The following is a 21,896-nucleotide window of genomic DNA, read 5'->3' as shown; positions in this document are numbered from 1 at the left end:
TTCTCGCACACTGACATAATATAAATTTCACTCACTATGTATTTTAAATTAACCAGGGTTACCACGCTTTTATTCATTTCAAATTCCCTGAATTTTCTAGGTTAAAAAACGGAATTTTTCCAGATTTTCAAAGCTACATTTATATTTTGCAAAATTAAATAATTCCAATTTAATTAATAATAATAATAATAATAATAATAATTAAATAATTTATATTTACAAATACAAGGAACTTTCATATAATACTGTATTCCGCATTTATTTATCTTTTTTAAATAAATATTTAATTATTATTTTTCCATATGAATTAAAATTCTTCAAAAGATTCAAATTCAAACCTTTTTGAAATTAAAGAACTTATAAAAAATTGTTATAAAACATGAAGAAATCGATCACTCCGAGTCTTCGACTCGAAGCAATCGATATCTTCATGTTTTATAATAATTAAAAATGACCGACTGATAAAATCATTATTTTACATTATACAAATATTGTTACTGTAATTTATTCAAAATTACTTTCATCACTTCAATTCAATTATTGTTTTCCAGAATTTTTAACTAAAATTCTTCTTTAAATTAATTATTTTTAATAATTTTTGAAAAATTTCTTTAAAAATTTTCAAATCCTTATGTTTACAATTCAATTTTACGAAATTTTATCGATTATTCAGAAATTCTTCAATCAAATATATATTAGACAATAAAAGTATCAAATAAATTTAAAAAAAATCAAATTACAATTTTTTAAAAAAATTTAATCTACACAATTTTTAGTTAAAAGTATGAAAAATTCAAACATTCAAAGATTATAATTATTTGAAACCTTTTCAAAATTCAATAATTTCTAAAAATTCATGCTATAATACTTTCTCTCTAAATTTGAATTAGTAAAAATGTTTACTAATTGGAATTAGTGACTACCTTTTTGCTTTTGAATTAGTAAATTTTACTATTAAATTAGTAGAAACGACTATTTTTAGTAAAATCTGCTAATTAAAAAGCAAAAAGTCAGTCACAAATTCAAATTAGAAAACATTTTTACTAATTCAAATGTAGAGAGATTAATTTTCAATTATTTTATTAGAAAATTCGATTATTTAAATACAAGACTAAATAATTTATTGAATAATTGAATTTTTCTTAAAATTGAACTCTCATAAAGAATTTTATCAACAAATTTTTAAATAATTAAAATTCTTTTAACGAATTTTAAATTTTTAATAAAATTTTTAAACATAATTTATCATTTTTCGAGAAATTATATTAAAATTGTATTAAAATTAATTGAATCTCTGTAAAAAATTTTATTGAATTGAGAAAAGTTTTTGAAAATAATTGAATTTTCTAGAAGAATTTTATTATTTATAAATATAATTTAAATATTGACGCGAATTTTTTTAAACTATTGACCATAATTGAATTTCTGCGAAGAATTTTATTGCTTTTGAAAATAATTGAATTCTTGAGACGAATTTTATTAAAATAGTAGATATTAAAAATAATTGAACTTTGATAAATTATTGAAATTAATTAAATTTCTGCGAAGAATTTTATTAAAATTATTTTGAAAAAAAATTGAATTGTCAAAAGGAATCAATTTTTATTCGAAAATTCTACGAGAATTCAATTATTTAAATACAAAAATAAATAATTTATTTAACAATTATTGAATGTTTTTTTAAAATTAAACTCTCAATTAAGGAATATTATCAACAAATTTTTAAACAGGCAATTAAAATTCTTTTGACGAATTTCAATATAATTTTTAAGAATAATTAAAAAAATTTTAATTGCATAATTTTGTTTTTCGAGAAATTAGATTAAAATTGTATTAAAACCTAATTAAATCTCTGTAAAAAAAATTTGATTGAATTGAGAAAAGTTTTTGAAAATAATTGAAATCTTGCCGAGAATTTTATTAAAATTTTTGAAAATAATTGAATTTTAGAGAATAATTAAATTTTTCGAGAAATTCCATTAAAATTTGTATTAAAAATAATTGAAATTCTACAATGAGTTTTATTATTTATGAAAATAATTGAAAAACTATAGGTAAAGTTTTTTTATTATTTATGAAAATAATTGAATTATTGCAAAAAAATTTATAAAGAGTTTGTAAATAATGGTATCCGGACAAGAAGTCCAAAACAAAAAATCCCAAAAAAGTAAAAAAAAATAGTTTTACTTTGCATTTATTTATTTATTTTTTTTATTTTTTGTCCTGGTCAAAAAGTACAAAGAAATTAAAAATCCAATGAAAAAAATTGAAATATAAAAATTTAAATGGTTTGCCTTAAATGAAATTGTTCGTATTGAAATATACTTTTATTTAAAAAATTAAAATTAAAAAAATTATTTAAATTTTTTGTTTAAAAAATTAATTTAATTTTTTGAAAAGCCATAGAAAAAATATGCTACCTTCAATTTTGATCATTTTTTTACCATTTGTAGCCATAAATGTGTTGAACTTGTCCTGAAATTTTCATCGTGGGACAGTTAGTAGTTTTTGAGAAAAAAAATAAAACGTAAATCCTCGCATAGCGCTGTAGCGCTCAGTTTTAATGCCGCACGATTGTAAATGGAATTTTAATGAAAGTACGAGTTTTTATTAACCCTAGAACTAAAATATGATTTTTTTATAGACTAACGAAAAACTGGGGTGGTTTGGTACCCCAGATTTGAAACAATTGTAAAAGGTTACCTTTTTTGTAATTTTTTTAATTTGTCAACAATGTGGCTAATTTGAAAAAATTAAACGGATTTTAAAAGGTAAATAGAGACAATTTTATTTTGATTAAGGCAACTTGAAAATTTAAATATTATTTACAATATATACAAATGTTAAATGATTTTAAAATAGAATAAAAATTATTTATTACAAAGGAGGTTTCTATTTTTTACGGGGGAGTTTCCGAGGTCTTACAGTTTTTCTTTATTTACCTTTTAAAATCCGTTTAATTTTTTCAAATTAGCCACATTGTTGACAAATTAAAAAAATTACAAAAAAGGTAACCTTTTACAATTGTTTCAAATCTGGGGTACCAAACCACCCCAGTTTTTCGTTAGTCTATAAAAAAATCATATTTTAGTTCTAGGGTTAATAAAAACTCGTACTTTCATTAAAATTCCATTTACAATCGTGCAGCATTAAAACTGAGCGCTACAGCGCTATGCGAGGATTTACGTTTTATTTTTTTTCTCAAAAACTACTGGCTGTCCCACGATGAAAATTTCAGGACAAGTTCAACACATTTATGGCTACAAATGGTAAAAAAATGATCAAAATTGAAGGTAGCATATTTTTTCTATGGCTTTTCAAAAAATTAAATTAATTTTTTAAACAAAAAATTTAAATAATTTTTTTAATTTTAATTTTTCAAATAAAAGTATATTTCAATACGAACAATTTAAGAGGTCATAAACTAAAATCCGCTAAGAAGAAGCAGAGATATATATTTTTCAAAAAAAAGTACAAAAAAATTAAAAATCCAATATGTCCGCCAATTTTTGAAATTTTTTAAAATCGCTTGGGGATTTTATTTAATACCACCAGAGGATATAATCTACCCAATTTCAACCGAATCCCAAAACCTAATAAAATTTTTTGTGTTGAACTGACGTGGAATACACCCCCTCTAAATTTCAATTAATAAAAATGTTTACTATAATTTGAGTTAGTGACTGACTTTTTGCTTTCGAATTGGGAAATTTTACTAATAAATTAGTCAAAGTTATTATTTATTTGAATAAGTGACTGACTTATTTGTTATTTTTGCTTTTAAATTAGAAAAGTTTAGTAATAAATTAGTTGAAATAACTATTTATTAGTAAAATTTCCTAATTCTGAAGCAAAAAATATATCACTAATTAAAATTAGTAAACAGTTTTACTACTTCAAATTTAGAGAGTAAATTTTTTTTATATTTCTTTTATAATAAGTAAAATAAAAATTATTATTTGCAAAAATAAAACAATTTTGAAGAAGCTCTCTCAACTCTTTAAATTAGAAAAATTTTCAAATATCATGTTCTATTTTGAAACCATTTCACGAAACGATTTGACCTTATATATATAAAAAAAAAGTTCAGGATAGCTTTTTTCGAACGTATTTATATATATATAGAAGAAACGACAATTTTTTCCTATATAGCTTTCGCACTTATCAAAGGGTTCTTAACGTGTCCCTATCGTTAAGACGGATACTGAAATCCGATAAAAGAAACGATCTGTGAGAAAAATTGTCGTGAAGAAAGAAAAAAATAAGAGGAAAAATAAGCAGAATAAAACGGCTCCTCTGGTTAAAGTAAAGACAACAATGCTTTTGTGAAGAGTTCAAATTGCAATATAATGGAAATCTCATACCCTTTTTTTTTTGTAAAAACGCTTTTATATATTGTGTGTATATTCATTTTCCTTCTTTTCATACATAAAACGATGTTTGTTAAAGGGGAGAAAAATTCACACATTTGGTAATTATTGTTAACAATAACAAAATAAAGGGGTGAATGATAATTTTTCATTTCTAAATCAACGACAAAGTGGGAATTCATAAATTATTTTTCATTCAATAGGGAAGAGAAATTTTCTCATTGATGTACAAAAAATAAATTATAAAATAAATAAAACTTATCATATTTTCATCATTGAATACTCCTCAGTATCGTGATTTTTAAAAATATTTAAACAGAAAAAAAAAATTTCGTTCCTTTTAAACGTCTGTTATAATTACATTAATTTTAGTGAAATTTTAGATTAATTCTCTAAATTTGAATTAGAAAAAATGTTTACTGAACAGGGTTGACAGAAAAATTTAATTTTGATTTACCCCGATTTTCAGACAAAATTTTAACTTTGTCCCTGACCTTAAAAAATATTCTGATTCGCTCTAAAAATTACACTTAAAAAAAAAGTTCTATTACATTTATTAACGATATTCATTAATTGTAAAATTATTCGAAAAATTAATTCTACAGAATTGCTAGTTAAAAGAACGAAAAATTCAGATTTTCAAAGATATTAATTTGAAACCTTTTCAAAATTCAATTATTTCTCAAAAATTCACCCTAAAATGCTTTTAATTTTCAATTATTATCTAAATTTTTAACTGAAATTCAATTTAAAATCAATTTTTATTAGCAAATTCTACGAGAAATTAATTATTTAAATACAAAAATAAATAAATTATTGAATAATTCAATATTTTTTAAAATTCAATTCTCATAAAGAATGTTATCAACAAATTTTTAAATAACTGAATTCTATCGACGAATTTTAATAAAATTTTTAAGAATTTTATTATTTTTCTAGGCGTATTTAATTAAAATTGTATTACAAATAATTGAAATTCAACGATGAATTTTATTGTTTCTGAAAATGATTGAATTATTGCGAAGAAATTTATAAAAATTTGTAAATAATTGAATTCCTGTGAAATTTTTATTATTTATGAAAATAATTAAATGTTTGCTTTAAATTCTATCAAATTTTTTTTTAAATAATTGAATTCTTTTAGAAAATTTTATTAAAATAGTAGATATTGAAAATTATTAAATTGAGGAAACTTTTAAAAATAATTTAAATTTTGACAAGAATTTCATTAAAATTTATTAGTAAAATTTCCTAAGTCAAAAGCAAAAATTTAGTCACTAATTTAAATTAGTAAACATTTTTACTAATTCATATTTAGAGAGAATATTTTTCTCGAAAAACAAAAATGTTTAAAGTTGTTTTTTATAAACTTATTTTGAGAGTGTATAAAAGTAAAGTAAAAATAGAAGTGGCAAAAGTCGTAAACACGTATAGACTTTAAAGGTAAAATGGATGTAAACCGGAAATGGTGCTTCACGATAAATGATCCCTGGGCGTCCTAAAGTCATTTCCGTTTTCTATATACAAGTCTTTAGAATTTCCACGAAGAACCGAGATTTACTTCTTTAAATTGCTTCTCGTTTGATCGTTTCCATCTTAATTACGAGAAATGTCAGGTTAATAAAGATTCACCTGATTGTTTCACAAAATGTTTATAAAATATAAATTATACAAAATTTCCCACATTGAATTTTTCCTTTTTTTATAGCAAAAAAAAAATTTAATAAATTATATTTTTATTCAAATTCACTTTTACCATTCATCATTGTAACAAATTAATAAAAGTCTATAAATAATATATTTATAAATTTATAATAAAAAATTTCCGACTCAATTCAAGTTTACAATTAATTAATTTTTAATATTATTTTTATTATTAATACCTACCTAAATAAATTTAAATTAAATTAATAGATAATATATTATTAATATTATGTAATATTTTTTTTATTTTTATTATTATTGTTATTATTTAAAATTTTCTACTTTATTATTATTATAATAATTTAAAAATTGTACATAATATAAACATAAATTTATTCAGAAACATTTAAAAAGCAATGCCCTGTAATTATTCGTAATATTAAGAAAAAGAAAAAAACTTGTAAATAAAAATAATTAGGAGCAAATTTTTTATCGTTAACTTGAATCGTAAGTAATTTATATGATTATTCCCTTAAACGATAGCAGCAAATGCTTCTTAATCATGCGATTCATTGCAGAAAAATGGTTTTGCTAAAAAAAATTGTGTCAAACCTCTTTTGCATAATTTATATAAAAAAAAATCAAACTTAAACTGGCATTAATACTTATTAGTTTTAGTCTCGCACTGTTAGAGAAAAAATTTTCCTAATTCTGAAGAATAAACAAATATTTTCAACCGTCCCCTAAAAATTTCCACTTAATAATCTTTATTACAAAAGAGTCTTCATTACATAAAAAAAAACAAAAAAAAAACAAAAAAGTTCGGAAAAGAAGAATTTAAATACACAATGAAAAAAAATAATAGAATAATAGAAATTTTTTTCCAGTTTTCAAGTAAATTTTTAGTTAAATTTTCAATGTGGTTTAGAATTATTATTTACTTCTTGGTACTCAAATGTTTAGCGTTTTTCTTTAATTTAATTTTCAATTCAATTTTTTACTGAATTCAATTCAATTTCAATTCAATTTTACTGAATTAAAAAAAAAAAAATTTTATCGAATTTTTAAAATCTTTTTTCTCCTTTTTTAAATAATTTTTAATTATACTTTTTAAAATCAATTCCGCTGATAATGATAATTTTGTGTTAATAGAATTCAGTGTACTATATAGAATATTCCGAGGGTATTTATATATTGGAGAAAAAAAGACTCATTGCTTTGGGAGTAAATCTAAGGTGACAGATTCTATCATCAAGACTTGTCATTTCCACCTGAATAAACTAACTCATCATATTCCCTTGATTTCAGGGTTTTACTATACAACACGTATAAAATGTAATTTCGAATGTCACACATGATTGACGAGAGTTCATTTAAGGGTCAGAAAAAAATCTGGCAACCGGGAAATTAATAATTGACAAATGAGAATCGTAGATAAAAAAAAATACTTTTTCCAAATTCTTTGTAACTCTATATCCAATTTTCCATGATAAAAAATAGAAAATTTTTTTTTTTTTAAATTAAGAAACTCTACAAAAAATTTAAAAACGTAAATTAAATAATTCGAAAATTCCAGTTAAAGTATTTACAAATACGGACTTTACGGACCAAATATAAAAAATTACGGGCCAATTACTGACAAAAATATAACCAGTCCAAGTCAAATAAGAGAACATTTTACTTAAAACTATAAGTTTATTTTTTTTATAACTATAAAACCTGAAGATGTCCCAGTGATAAAATCATCATTTTATTTTATAAGAATATTGTTATTGTAACTTCTTCAACATTATTTAAAATTTTTAACTAAAATTCTTCTTTAAATCAATTACTTTTAATAATTTTCGAAAAAGTTCTTTGGCAATTTTCAAATCCATTTGTTTACAATATTCAATTTTAAGAAATTTCAATTATTCGTAAATTCTTCAATTAAATATATATTAGAAAATAAAAACTTAAAATAATATATAACAAAAATTCAATTAAACTTTTTCAAAATTCAATTGTATCTGAAAATTTATTCATGCTATATTGTTTTTAATATTCAATTATTATCTAAAATTTTAACTGAAATCCATTTTTAAATCAATTGTTTTTAGAAAATTCTACTAGAATTCAATTATTTAAATACAAAAGAAAACAATTTATTGAATAATTGAATGTTTCTTAAAATTCAATTCTCATAAAGAATTTTATCAAGAAATTGTTAAATAATTGAATTCTTTTGACGAATTTTAAATTTTAATAAAATTTTTTAAAATTTTATTATTTTTGAACATAATTAAAATTCTGCGAAGAATCTTATCACTCTTGAAAATAATTGAATTTCTGCAATTTTTAGCTTCTCCAAAATTAAATTTTTTTAGTGCTTCTAACTAAAATTCTTCTATAAATCTATTATTTTAAATATTTTTTTAAAAAGTTCTTTGAAAATTTTCAAATTCATTTGCTTACAATTCAATTTTACAAAATTTCAATTATTTGGAAATTCTTTAATTAGATATTGTATTAGAAAATAAAAACTTTAAAGAATTCCGAAAAAAACCTGAATTAAACTTTTTAAAAAAAATTAATTCCACAGAATTTTTAGTTGTAAATATGAAAAATTTAGATTTTTAAAGATTTTAATTTAAAACCTTTTCAAAATTCAATTATTTATAAAAATTTACGCTATAATGCTTTTAATATTCAATTATAATCTAAAATTTAAACTGAAATTAATTTTTAAATCAATTTTTATTGGAAAATTCTACTAGAAATCAAATATTTAAATACAAAAGTAAATAATTTATTAAATAATTGAATGTTTCTTAAAATTTAATTTTCATAAAGAATTTAATCAACAAATTGTTAAATAATTGAATTCTCTTGACAAATTTTAATAAAATTTTTAAGAATAATTTCATTTTTCGAGAAATTTGATGAAAATTGAATTAAAAATAATTGAAATTATTATTATTACGTTTTATTATTTATGAAAATAATTGAATTCCTAATAAGAATTTTATTATTTATGAAAATAATTAAATGTTTGCATTGAATTATATTAAAATTTTTTAAAAATAATTTAAGTATTTTGGGAAATTTTATTAAAATAGCAGATATTGAAAATCATAAAATTGAGGAAAATTTTTAAAAATAATTGAAATTTAACGAGAATTTTCAAAAAAATTTTAACATAATTGAATTTCTGCGATGAGTTTTATTATTTATGAACATAATTAACTTTCGAAAAAGAATTTTATTAATTTACGAAAATAATTCAATAACTGTAAAAAATGTTAATACTTATAAAAATAATAATGTATCTGTTGTAAAGAAATTTATAAAAAATTTATAAATAATTGAATTCTTAAAAAATTTTTATTATTTATGGAAATAATTAAACGTTTGCGTGGAATTTTATTAAATTTTTTTTTAAATAATTGAATTCATTTCAAAAATGTTATTAAAATAGTAGTTATTTTATTTTGAAATTTTATCACGAATTTTATTATCAAAATTCAATTATTTCTAAAAATTCACGCTATATTGTTTTTAATATTCAATTATTATCTAAAAATTTTAACTAAAATTCATTTTAAAATCAATTTTTATTAAAAAAATTCTACTAGAATTCAATTATTTAAATGCAAAAATAAATAATTGAATGCTTTTTAAAATTTAATATTCCATAAAGAATTTTATCAACAAATTTTTAAATAATTAAATTCTTTCGACAAATTTTAATAAAATTTTTAAGAATAATTACATTTTTCGAGGAATTTGATTAAAATTGTATATTAAAAATTTAAAAATAATTGTAATTCTGCAATGAGTTTTATTATTTATGAAAATGATTGAATTTTTAAAAAGCATTTTATTATTTACGAAAATAATTTGGTCCCTGCAAAAATTTTATTACTTATGAAAATAATTGTATTATTGCGAAGAAATTTATAGAAAATTTTTATTATTTTATGAAAACAATTAAATGTTTGACAAGAATTTTATTAAAATTTTTGAAAATAATTGAATTTCTGCGAAGAATTTTATTTCTTTTGAAAATAATTGAATTTTCGTAATCATTTGTAATTTCTCTAAAATTCTCCAAATTATATCGTACAATTTACGAACTTTTCGTCCTTTTTCAATGAAATTACGAACCTTAACGGACCTTTTTTCAAAGAAACTGACTATTACGGATTTCAAGCAAATTTACAGAAAATAATTATTAATTTTTTATTAATTAATGGATTTGTAATATAAATAGACTTTGATGTAATTTGTATGTATTTCCTATCAAAACGATTTATTTATTTAGTTTTACATTAAAAATAAAAAAAATAAATATAATAAATGTGTGAATAAATTTCTTTTGTTTAAAGACGAGACTGCAGCAGTACAAGCTCGTGTCTTCCGAGGAGCGGTTCTATCGATAGTATCGCGGAATGGGGTCTGATTGGTGGAATTGGAGGCATCGGAAGTACACAGGGTATAAATACCGGAAGTACTTATGGACTTTTTATTGAACCCGTTCCACCCCCTCCGCCTCGAAGGAGCCCTAGTCCACTTTTGGGTTCTCGAGGCGATAGACTTAGCCTCGTTTCGCCTAATATCGGCAGAAGGGTCAAGGGGCACCGAGCAGTTATTAGTAAGTAAGAAAAAAAAATTCTATTCTATTAAAAGAAGAAGAAAATTGAACTATTTTATTTTTAAAAAATTTTATATTCCACTTCTGAAGAAATCTCGTATTTAATTTCAGAAAATTAAATAAATTACAGGTATTATTATTACTACTATATATGCAGGAAAAAATACTTCATCTGGAACAGCGAACAATTATTTTTTATAGATATTAATTAATTATATATTATTATTATTAATATATTTTTAATTGAATTTTTCTGTTTTTGAATTTTGCGCCAACTTAGTTCTTTAAATTTCCGCCTAAAGGCGTCAATTTAATGAACTTGTCCCGCAATTCAAAAAAAGAAAAAAATTACTTTCGTTTAAACTTCAAAATAAAAAAGTAACACACTTTCCCATTAGAAGGGAAATTAAAAACTTTTTTTTCATCTTGTTGATATGACAATAAAAATAAGCGAAAGAGACAAAAAATGAAAATAACGATAGGCAAGTATTGGATAATATATTTAAAACATTATAGAGGCGGAAAAACATAAACTGAACTTGAAAGTTATATCGCTATGATGCGTTTAAGAGTATTAATTAATTATGAGATCATACGCTGCTTGAAGGCTCAAGCAAAGGACCCTGTTTGGGTTTACTCGTAATTTTCACGTAAAATGTTCGCTACAGTTGATGGGTTGTGTGATAAAATTGATTTACACGATACTTGCCTGCTTGACGGAAGGGAGGAATGATTAAACTCGTTGATAAACTTAAGGTTAAATCATGCTTCAAATTTGCGCTCACTTAATTAGAAACGTCACGAGAATAAATTTCACCTACTCTCCTCGTCGCTATATGCATGTCTCCTAAACATATATACACTTATTCGAGCATCATTCCCTCAAGCATATAATTTATTGCCAAATTAAAAGGGCCCTTTCATTTTACAATGCAAACATTGTAAATAATATTAAATACTTCCTCTACGAGGAAGCAAAAGTTCCAATTATTTTTTTTTTTTTTTAATAATTACATATGGCTGCAACAAAAATTTATTTTTAATTTTCCCTGATTTTTCCCTCATTTACAGAAAAAATTTCGATTTTTTCCCTGACCCTAAAAAATATTCTGATTCATTCTAAAAATTATTAGATATATACTCAAAAAAATAAATTCAAAAGAACAGGGCTGCCACCAAAATGTTTTTTTATTTTTCCCTGACCTTTCACTGATTTACAGACAAAATTTTGACTTTCTTCCTGATCCTAAAGAATATTATGATTCATTCTAAAAATTATTAGATATTCAAAAAAATGTTCTACCAACTTTTAATTCCGAATTTATTAAATTTTAAAATTATTCGAAAACTTCATTTCATCAATAACTTCATTTTTCAATAAATATTTTAATTTTTATTTCTCCGTGGAAATTAAAATTTTTCAAAACATTCGAATCCAAACCATTTTTAAATTAAACAATATTTATAAAAGAATTGTTATAAAACATGAAGACAGCGATTGCTCCGAGTCGAAGACTCGGAGTGATCGATTTCTTCATGTTTTATAATAATTAAAGATGACCAAGTGATAAAATTATTATTTTATATATTATATAAGAATATTGTTACTGTACCTTCTTCAAAATTACTTTCATCATTTCAATTCAATTACTTTTCTCTAGAATTTAAAAAAAAATTCTTCTTTAAATCAATAATTATTAATAATTTTTGAAAAAGTTCTTTAAAAATTTTCAAATTCATTTGTTTACAATTCAATTTTACGAAATTCCGATTATTCGGAAATTCTCCAATTACATTTATATTAGAAAATAAAAACTTCAAATTGAAAAAAAATTCAATACAACTTTTTCAAAAAAAAATTAATTCTACAGAATTGTTAGTTCAAAATATGAAAATTTCAAATTTCTGAAAATTTTTATTTGAAACCTTTTCAAAATTCAATTATTTCTAAAAATCCATGCTATAAGCTATAACGCATGTAATATTTAATTATACTTTAAAATTTTAACTAAAATTCATATTTAAATCAATTTTTATATAAGAAAGTTTTACGAGAATTCAAATATTTAAATACAAAAAGAAATCATTTTTTCAATAATTGAATGTTTCTCAAAATTGAATCGCTGTAAAAATTATAATTTTTTTGAAAATAATTCAATGATTGCGAAGATATTAATAATAAAATTTTAATAATTCATTTTCTGTGAAAATAATTGAATTTCCGAGAAGAATTTTATTATTCATAAAAGTAATTGAAATTTTGACGAGAATTTTAAAAAATTTTTTAACATAATTGAATTTTTGCGATGAGTTTTATTATTTATGGAAATCATTGCATTACTGCGAAGAAATTTATAAAAAAAATGTTGTAAATAATTGAATTCCTGGTAAATTTTTATTATTTATGAAAATAATTAAATGTTTGCATAGAATTTTATTTAAATTTTTGTCGAATAATTGAATTCTTTTGGAAAATTTTATTAAAATAGAAGATATTGAAAATCATTAAATTGAGGAAAATGTTTAAAAATAATTTAAATTTAACGAGAATTTTCAAAAAAATTTTAACATAATTGAATTTCTGCAATGAGTTTTATTATTTATGAACATAATTAAATTCCTAAATAGAATTTTATTATTTACGAAAATAATTGAATCGCTGTAAAAAATTTTAATAATTATAAAAATAATTGAACTGTTGCAAAGAAATTTGTCAAAAATTTGTAAATAATTGAATTCTTAAAAAAATTTTATTATTTATGGAAATAATTAAACATTTACGTGGAATTTAATTAAATTTTTTTTTTAAATAATTGGATTCATTTGAAAAATTTTATAAAAAAATTTTAATAATTGATTTCTTGTGAAATATTTATTATTTATGAAAATAATTCAATTTTTGTGTAGAATTTTATTAAAATTTTTGAAAATAATTGAATTTTGGAGAAGAATTTTATTATTTTTAAAAGTAATTGAAATTTTGATGAGAATTTAAAAAAATTGTTGAACATAATTGAATTTTTGCTATGAGTTTCATTATTTATGAAAATAATTGAATTACTGCGAAGAAATTTATAAAAAAAAAATTGTAAATAATTGAATTCCTGGTAAATTTGTATTATTTATGAAAATTAAAATGATATTGAAAATCGTTGAATTGAGGAAATTTTTTGAAAATAATTGAATTTTTGCCAAGGATTTGATTAAAATTCTTAAAAATAATTGAATTTTGGAGAAGAATTTAATATTTATAAAAATAATTGAAAAATTGACGAGAATCTTTTTAAATTTTCGAAAATAATTAAATTTCTGCGAGGAATTTGAAAATAATTAAATTTCTGCAATCATTTGTAAGTTCTCCAAAATTTAATTTTTTCTTAGTTTTTTAAACTAAAACTCTTCTATAAAAATAGAAATTAAATTTTCTATAAAAATAGAAATTAATTAAATATATATTAAAAAATTTAACTAATTTCAAAAAAATTTCAATTATTAAAATTTTTATAAAAAATCTAAGTTTTTTAAAATTTTTAATGAAATTCATTCAAAATTGAAATTTTATAAAATTTTAAATTAAAATCTTTTGAAGTTCATCTGTTTATGAAAATTATAAACGCAACTTTTTTAAAATGAATTAATTTTGAAATATTTAAGTAAAATTACTCATTAAATAATTTATAAGTAATAATTTTATGATAGTTCTTCAAGAATTAAATTATTTAAAAAAAAATTATTGTCAGAAATAGAAAAAAATTGAAGATTTTGTATTAGAATTCGTGGTAATTTAATAGTTTATGAGTCAGACAAAAAAGACCCAACAATTCATAATTTTCTCACGAATTCTAAAAATTTAATATTTTCCAGTATTTTGAATAAAAATCCCTGACTTTTCCCTGTCTAATTCTACTTTCCCTGACTTATTAGAGAAATAATCATTGATTATCAGAAGAAGAATAAACTTTGATTATTATTTTTATTAATTGTTTAAATTATTAAAAAAATAATAGAGATAATAATAATAATTATTATTATAAGAAAAAGAATAGAATAGGTCTTGAGTATAATGTGAAAGCGAGGGATATAATTAACATAAATGTGAATGCATTTTCGAGGGATTTTTCAAAATGCGAAAATAGAAAATTTAATTATAATAATATCGACGTGTGGAAAATTTAGAGCTTGGAGGCGGTCTTCCCGAAATTATTAATTAACTACGCGAATGATGCGAAAGCCTCGGGTGCATAAGTCAACAGCAATCGAATTAGTGCGACTATAGTATATATGTATATATATATATATATATGTATATTTACTCGTTGCTCATAAATTTACAAGTCTCCGCGTGTGTATCTGTTTGGGTAATGTTAGAAATTATGATATTCACGGCCCGTGACATTCGTGTAAGCCCTTCGTATACACTCTAGATAATATTTATATACCGTCTACGTTTGTATATGTCTGTTGCTTATTTTCTTCTCACCCTCATGAATTCTTCTTTTAACTCCGAAAACAAGCATGAAACTTCAGGATTCAAGAATTATGTCCTCAATTTTATGTAACAAATCTTTTCCGCGTACATAACAAACATTTATCAAGGAATAAATATATATGTATTATATTTTTTATGTAATTATATATTTAACTAAATTTTAAATCCAAATGAATAATTATATTATATTAATAATTTTATTTATTTAAATTATTATTCTATTATTTGTTATTTAGATAAATCACTATTTAACTTGGTACTTAGTAGACTGTAAGTTATAAAGTATAATCATACTGTCATGAAAGTTAAAAAATTTCAACATTAAGAAGATTCGAACGCAGGACCCATAAGCTAATTTGCACGCCTTAGTGCCCACGACTAACGCGACATTCAGTAAAATTTGTATTCTTCTTGATTGTAATGTATCGTTATTATCGATAAAATTACGATTAAGTGACTAAATAATTATATAATTAGTGTCAAAATCCCAAGAAGCTAAACTGACTTTATTTATTAAAAATTAAATAATAAAGAAATTGATGACAATCAATTACTAAATAAAGAAATTGATGACAATCAATTACTAAATAAAGAAATTGATTACAATCAATTACTAAATAAAAAAATTGATTACAATCAATTATTACATAATAAACATTAATTTTAATAAATAACTATAAATAAAAGAACACAATGAATACTCATAAAATTAATTACCCAATCAATTATTAAAAAAGAATTAATTACAATTAATTTTTCAAAACAATAATTTTCAATCAATATTCAAATAAAAAAATCGGGAAATTAATTACAGTCGATAATTAAATGTACCAGTATTGAAAAATGATTACAATTCTATATATACGAAGGGAATATTATTTCATTACTCGAAAGTTAGTTCGACGTGTCATATATTAATATTGAAATACGATGCGGAAGAACTGTTAACTGAAGGACATCCTAAGATGAAACTTATTCATGTAACCGATGTAACTTTAGAGTTGGGAAACCAGATCAATCATTAAAGACTCGTGCGATAGTCAGCGAAAGTCTCTTCGCAGTTCACACACAAAGTCAATAGAATATAATCAAGTTGACCAATAGGATTCATTTTACAGAAAGGACATTTAAATTGGGACATCACCAGTCTATATACATAGACTTTTGATTTCAAATCGGAGCTATTTTTGATTGGTAAAATTCCGAATGGGAAAAATTGGAAAACTTTTCAAATAGCATATCTTAAAGCCTCATCGGACTTAATTGAAGAACTTTATTTATAATTGTAAATATTAATTCTAATTACGACAAACCCAGAGTGATCGATTTCTTCATGTTTTATAATAATTAAAGATGGTAATTTGTAAAAATTATTATTTTATATTATAAGAATATTGTACTTCTTCAAAATTACTTTCATCATTTCAATTCAATTATTATTTTTTAAGAATTTTTAACTAAAATTCTTCTTTAAAGCAATTAATTTTCGAAAAAGTTCTTTGACAATTTTCAAATCCATTTGTTTACAATATTCAATTTTATGAATTTCAATTATTCGTAAATTCTTCAATTAAATATACATTAGAAAATAAAAACTTCAAATAATAAAAAAAAATTCAATTAAACTTTTTCAAAAAAAAAAAAATGTCTAAATCAAATTATTTCTAAAAATTTACGCTATATTGCTTTTAATATTCAATTATTATCTAAAATTTGAACTGAAATTCATTTTCAAATCAATTTTTATTACAAACTTCTACTAGAATTCAATTATTTAAATACAAAAATAAATAATTTATTGTTTCTTAAAATTGAATTCTCATAAAGAATTTTATCAACAAATTTTTAAATAATTAAATTCTTTCGACGAATTTTAATAAAATTTTTAAAAATAATTATATTTTTTCGAAAAATTTGATTAAAATTATATTAAAAATAATTAAAATTCTGCAATGAGTTTCATTATTTGTGGAAATAATTTAATCCCTGTAAAAATATTATTATTCACGAAAATAATTGAATTATTGCGAAGAAATTTATAAAAAAAATTGTAAATAATTGAATTCCTGTGGAATTTTTATTATTTATGAAAATAATTAAATTTATTTTAAATAATTGAATCCTTTTAGAAAATTTTATTAAAATAGTACCTAGGTATTCAAAATCATTGAATTGTAGAAAATTTTTGAAAATAGTTAAAATTTTGCCAATTTTTAAAATTAAACCTTTTCTAAATTCAATTATTTCTAAAAGTTTACGCTATATTTCTTTTAATATTCAATTATTATTTAAATTTTCAACTAAAATTCATTTTTAAATCAATTTTTATTAGAAAATTCTACTAGAATTCAATTATTTAAATACAAAAATAAATAATTTATTAAATTGAATCTTTCTTAAAATTGATAATGCTCGTAAAGAATTTTATCAAATAAAATTGTAAATAAGTGAACTCTCTCGACGAATTTTAACAAAATTCTAAAAAATAATTACATTTTCCAAAAAAAAAATGTTTAAAATTGTATTTATTGCATTAAAATTGTAATTCGACGAATTTTAACAAAATTTTAAAAAATAATTACATTTTTCTAGAAATTTGTTTAAAACTGTGTTAATTGTATTAAAATTGTATTAAAAATAATTGAAATTCTGCGAAAAGTTTTATTATTTGTGAAAATAATTGAATTCCTAAAGAGCATTTTATTATTTACGAAAATAATTGAGTCCCTGTAAAAATTTTATTATTTATGAAAATAATTGAATCTCTTTTTTAATAGATCCTCCATTTTCTAAAGCCAATAGTAAAAGTAATATGAATATTTCTCTTATATTGAGATATATTTTATCTTATATTTTATTTTATATTTGAAAATAGATTGATTTTTTCCAATACGATGAGTAAAAGAAAAATATAAAAATTAAAATAAAAAAATTAATTTAGATTTTGATTTAAATTTTTAATTATTTATACTGTATAATATGAAAATTTCTGGACTAAAGATATTAATTAGTTTATATGACGAAAACATATTCTCTTAGGAATAATATTTTCATTTGAAAGTTTCGAAAATGTACAAATTTACCAGCTTTAAAGTTAAATTGCACTTTGCGTGTTTTTAATCTAAACAGATTATGTACATATCCATATATGTTCATATATATGCAGGACAAAATTTCAACGTGATTACAACGTTTTCCAATATTTTATCATTAAAAAATAAACAAACAAACAAACAGACCGTCGTAATTTTTATTACACATTCAATATGCAAAAACGTTTATTATTTAAAGACTTTTCCTTCGCAAATAATACTCTATTTTGTGAATTATTAAAAAAAAATTTTTAAATACTTGTTTCAAATAATTTTAAATAAAATATTGTAATTTTTTTTCATTTTCATTAATTTTGTTAATATTAAATTATTAATTAAGTATTAAACACAAAAAATAGACTTATTTGAAGAAAACAAATTTTCTAAATAACAATACAGCAATGCAAAAAAATGTGAAAATCGTTTACAATCACAGTTCTATATTTGTATTTAAAATTATATCGTCATTTACTTGGACAATATAATTACTGGAAGCAATGAGAGAATTCTTGAAAAACAATAAAATTGCAAATCTCATTAAATTTTGTGCCGAGTATATTTTAACATTAAAGCTATGTGTACAGATGAAATAATATTATTAAACACTATTTAAAGCGAAAATAATCAAAATTATTTCCATTACATTTCACACAAAATTTAAAGTAAAAGCGAGTAAAAGCAAAAACAAAAGCATTTTTATAAGAACTCATTTAAATATATTTTATAGCTTTTAATTTTAACCTGCAGGAAGTATTTGTTTTCTTTTTAGAAACAAAAACACAAAATTTTTATTCAAACCTCTCAAACAAAGAGGAAATGAATTTAAATAGAAATTGTTTCTGAAATCACTCTCCAAATCTTAACAAGTAAAATTCTACTAAGAAATAGAAAAATTTAATTAATTATTAATAATTTTTACGAATGACTTTTCGCCTTTTTCATTAGTAAAATATTACTAATCTCTATATAAATAAAATGATACTAATTTTTTAGTAGAATTTCATTAATTATACTAGTAAAGTTATTACTAAATCATTTGGTGGATCAATTTTCATCATTTTATTAGAAGCTTTCTACTAATTTGGATTTAGAGAGCGAAAATCTTAAAACAAAAAAATTGTTTCATAGAAAAGAAACAATCTTGATTAATATTTTAATTTTTTTTAGAAAAAGAGAGGATACTGTGCACAACAAAAATTCCCCTTAAATTTTGCAACCCGAAATGCATTCATGCTTAAGAAATAGATTTTTATTATCAATTATTATTATTATTATTATTATTATTTTTTTTTATTATTACAATTATTAATAGGTATTATTATTAATATTACTATATTGTTATAGTTATTATTAATATTATTTTTTTCATGTAAAAATATAATGTAATTATTAATTTAATTAATTTTTCCAAAAAAAAGTCTATAAAATTTTACTAGAATGATGAAATTTTTATTTTAATCAATTAAATTGCATTTGACAAGTAATCGGTTATTTGAAAATTGAAACAAATAAAATTTTTGATCAGTGTACAAAATGTTTACTAGAATTCTTTATTTATTTAATTTACTAGAATTTAAATAATTAAGTACTTTATTTAAATTATTTTTTATTTTTTTATTATTTATCTTTTATGGTTTATTAAATTATTTTATTAAAATTACAAATTTGAATTTAAATTAATTTTAAATTTAATATTACTAAAAATTTACTAGAAAATTTGCTAAAGAAAAAATTTATTAAAATTCAAAATTACTAGAATAAAAAATCCATTTCAATAAAAACAAAGAATGTAAAATGATTTTATAGAATCATTCTAAGTAAAATTCTATAGAAATTTTTCCGACTGGGTTTATAAACTAAATTGAAAAGAAATAAAATTTCAACAAATTCGAGGCAATTTAAAAAAAATTCAAGGCAATATTGCCTCAACGTTACATCGAAAATTGCACAACAATATTGTCCAAACATTACCGTACACTTTACATACCTAAATTTTGTTATAGTGATTAATTTACAATTTAATTAATTCAGAAGAACTGACTAATTTTTTTCATTAAAAATTATTTCCTCGACAAATATATAAATATTTCAAAAAATAGTAAATAGATAAAAAAAAATTCGAAAATTTTTTTTTGATATTTTCTATAAATTTTCTATAATTTTTCTATATATTTTTATAGAATATATTTCTTCTACTACAATATATACATTCACTTTTCAAGTCAAGTAGAATTTTATCATCGTATACATATACATTTGTGATTCGTGGAGAGATTTCAGCGGCAGGTGAACATCGAGCCAATCATCTTTTGCTCTTTGTTTACTCGTCAGTTCAGTCGGTAACATGAATCGTGAGAGGATACCACGCGTCGGAACGGTATCCCCTTTAAAAGAAATTTTTTACCAAAAGAAATAATATTTAATCAAAAAAAAAAAGCAAAGGACTTACGAAAATTCTCTTAATTTTCCCCGCTCTCCACTTTGAAATAATTCCCCAAAAAATTTTAACTAAATCACAACTTAAAACAAATTGTTCACGAATGTAAATTTTAACTATAGAATCTTATCAGGTACCGCGATCATGTAGATATATTATATTAAAACCGGACGTAAACGAACTTTAACCGACAGCATAAAAAAACAAAAAATAACAGTTTCAAAAAAAGCCAAAAATTAACACAAGTCCTGTAATTTTTGTTAGTCAAGTTATTTTTATACACTCAAAAAAAAAAAAATGTGTCATTTTTGTTGCTTTTGATGTGAACAAAAAATTCTGTGATAAAAAGTAACGTGCTCAAAGTATAAGATTTCTAATTGTATGTTAATTCTTTTTTTTATAATAATATGTTATATATGTGAAAAAATCAACTGATAATCAAGTAAAACAATTCATCTAGTGAAAGTGTTAAATTTTTTGATAATGTCAATCAACAATTAAACAAAAGGTATTTGGGAATTTTTTTTTAAGTAATTTTTCTCTTAATTAATTTCCAGTTGGTAAATTTTTAACTAGAATATATAAAATATACGTATAGGAACGTTGTCCTTTCAATCCTGAAACATATATTATATATACCTTCTCTTTCGGACGCCTACCCAAACCATGGTTTTATTTACTCCTTTTTTATCAGTTCACTATACACCAACTTCCAACACTGCATTCTTCAAATTCATCTCCAAGAAGTGTTTTATTTTCAAAATTATTTCAGAATTTAAAAATTATTCTATAATTAGAATCGAAACTATTTTTTTTATTTTATTAATAAAAAAACAATTATCAACGTCAGAAAAAGAATTTTGTTTTTTGAATTTTTATTTATCAATGAAAATTGTTAACGTCTATTGTTATTATTATTATTATTATTATTATTATTATTATTATTATTATTATTATTATTATTATTATTATTATTTCATTGTATTATATTATTATTTTTTATATTATTACAATTTTTTTATTTTATTTATAACCCTTTTTTTTGTTTAAAAACTAGATCGTAATTTCATTAAAAGAAATAGAAATTCTTTGAAAAATTACTTTCAAACTTTTCGGATTGTAATAGAGCTTTGGATATATAAGTTGAGGAAAAGTTGTAATTCAATTTCTTCTTCTTCTTCTTAAATAATAAAAAGAAACGAAAAGTTTGAAAAATTATAAACGTTTTTAT

At 20.9% G+C, this 21,896-nt stretch overlaps 1 protein-coding gene and 1 long non-coding RNA gene across 3 annotated transcripts in view; one reads left to right on the top strand and one right to left on the bottom strand.

The window, feature by feature from the left end:
* Positions 1-21,896, top strand: part of LOC122509277 — a 199,094-nt gene that overhangs the window by 101,692 nt on the left and 75,506 nt on the right. For both annotated transcript variants that reach the window (XM_043623213.1, XM_043623212.1), the window contains exon 6: positions 10,382-10,647. In XM_043623213.1, coding sequence (XP_043479148.1) covers positions 10,382-10,647 — 266 coding nt within the window. The remainder of the gene's footprint in view (positions 1-10,381; positions 10,648-21,896) is intronic.
* Positions 1-21,896, bottom strand: part of LOC122509279 — a 138,909-nt gene that overhangs the window by 60,300 nt on the left and 56,713 nt on the right. The gene's annotated exons all lie outside the window — the stretch shown is intronic.

Source organism: Leptopilina heterotoma, unplaced genomic scaffold (assembly GCF_015476425.1).
Source record: "Leptopilina heterotoma isolate Lh14 unplaced genomic scaffold, ASM1547642v1 Lhet_60, whole genome shotgun sequence".
NCBI classification, from domain to species: domain Eukaryota; kingdom Metazoa; phylum Arthropoda; class Insecta; order Hymenoptera; family Figitidae; genus Leptopilina; species Leptopilina heterotoma.
This window is presented reverse-complemented; position numbering and strand designations above follow the sequence as displayed.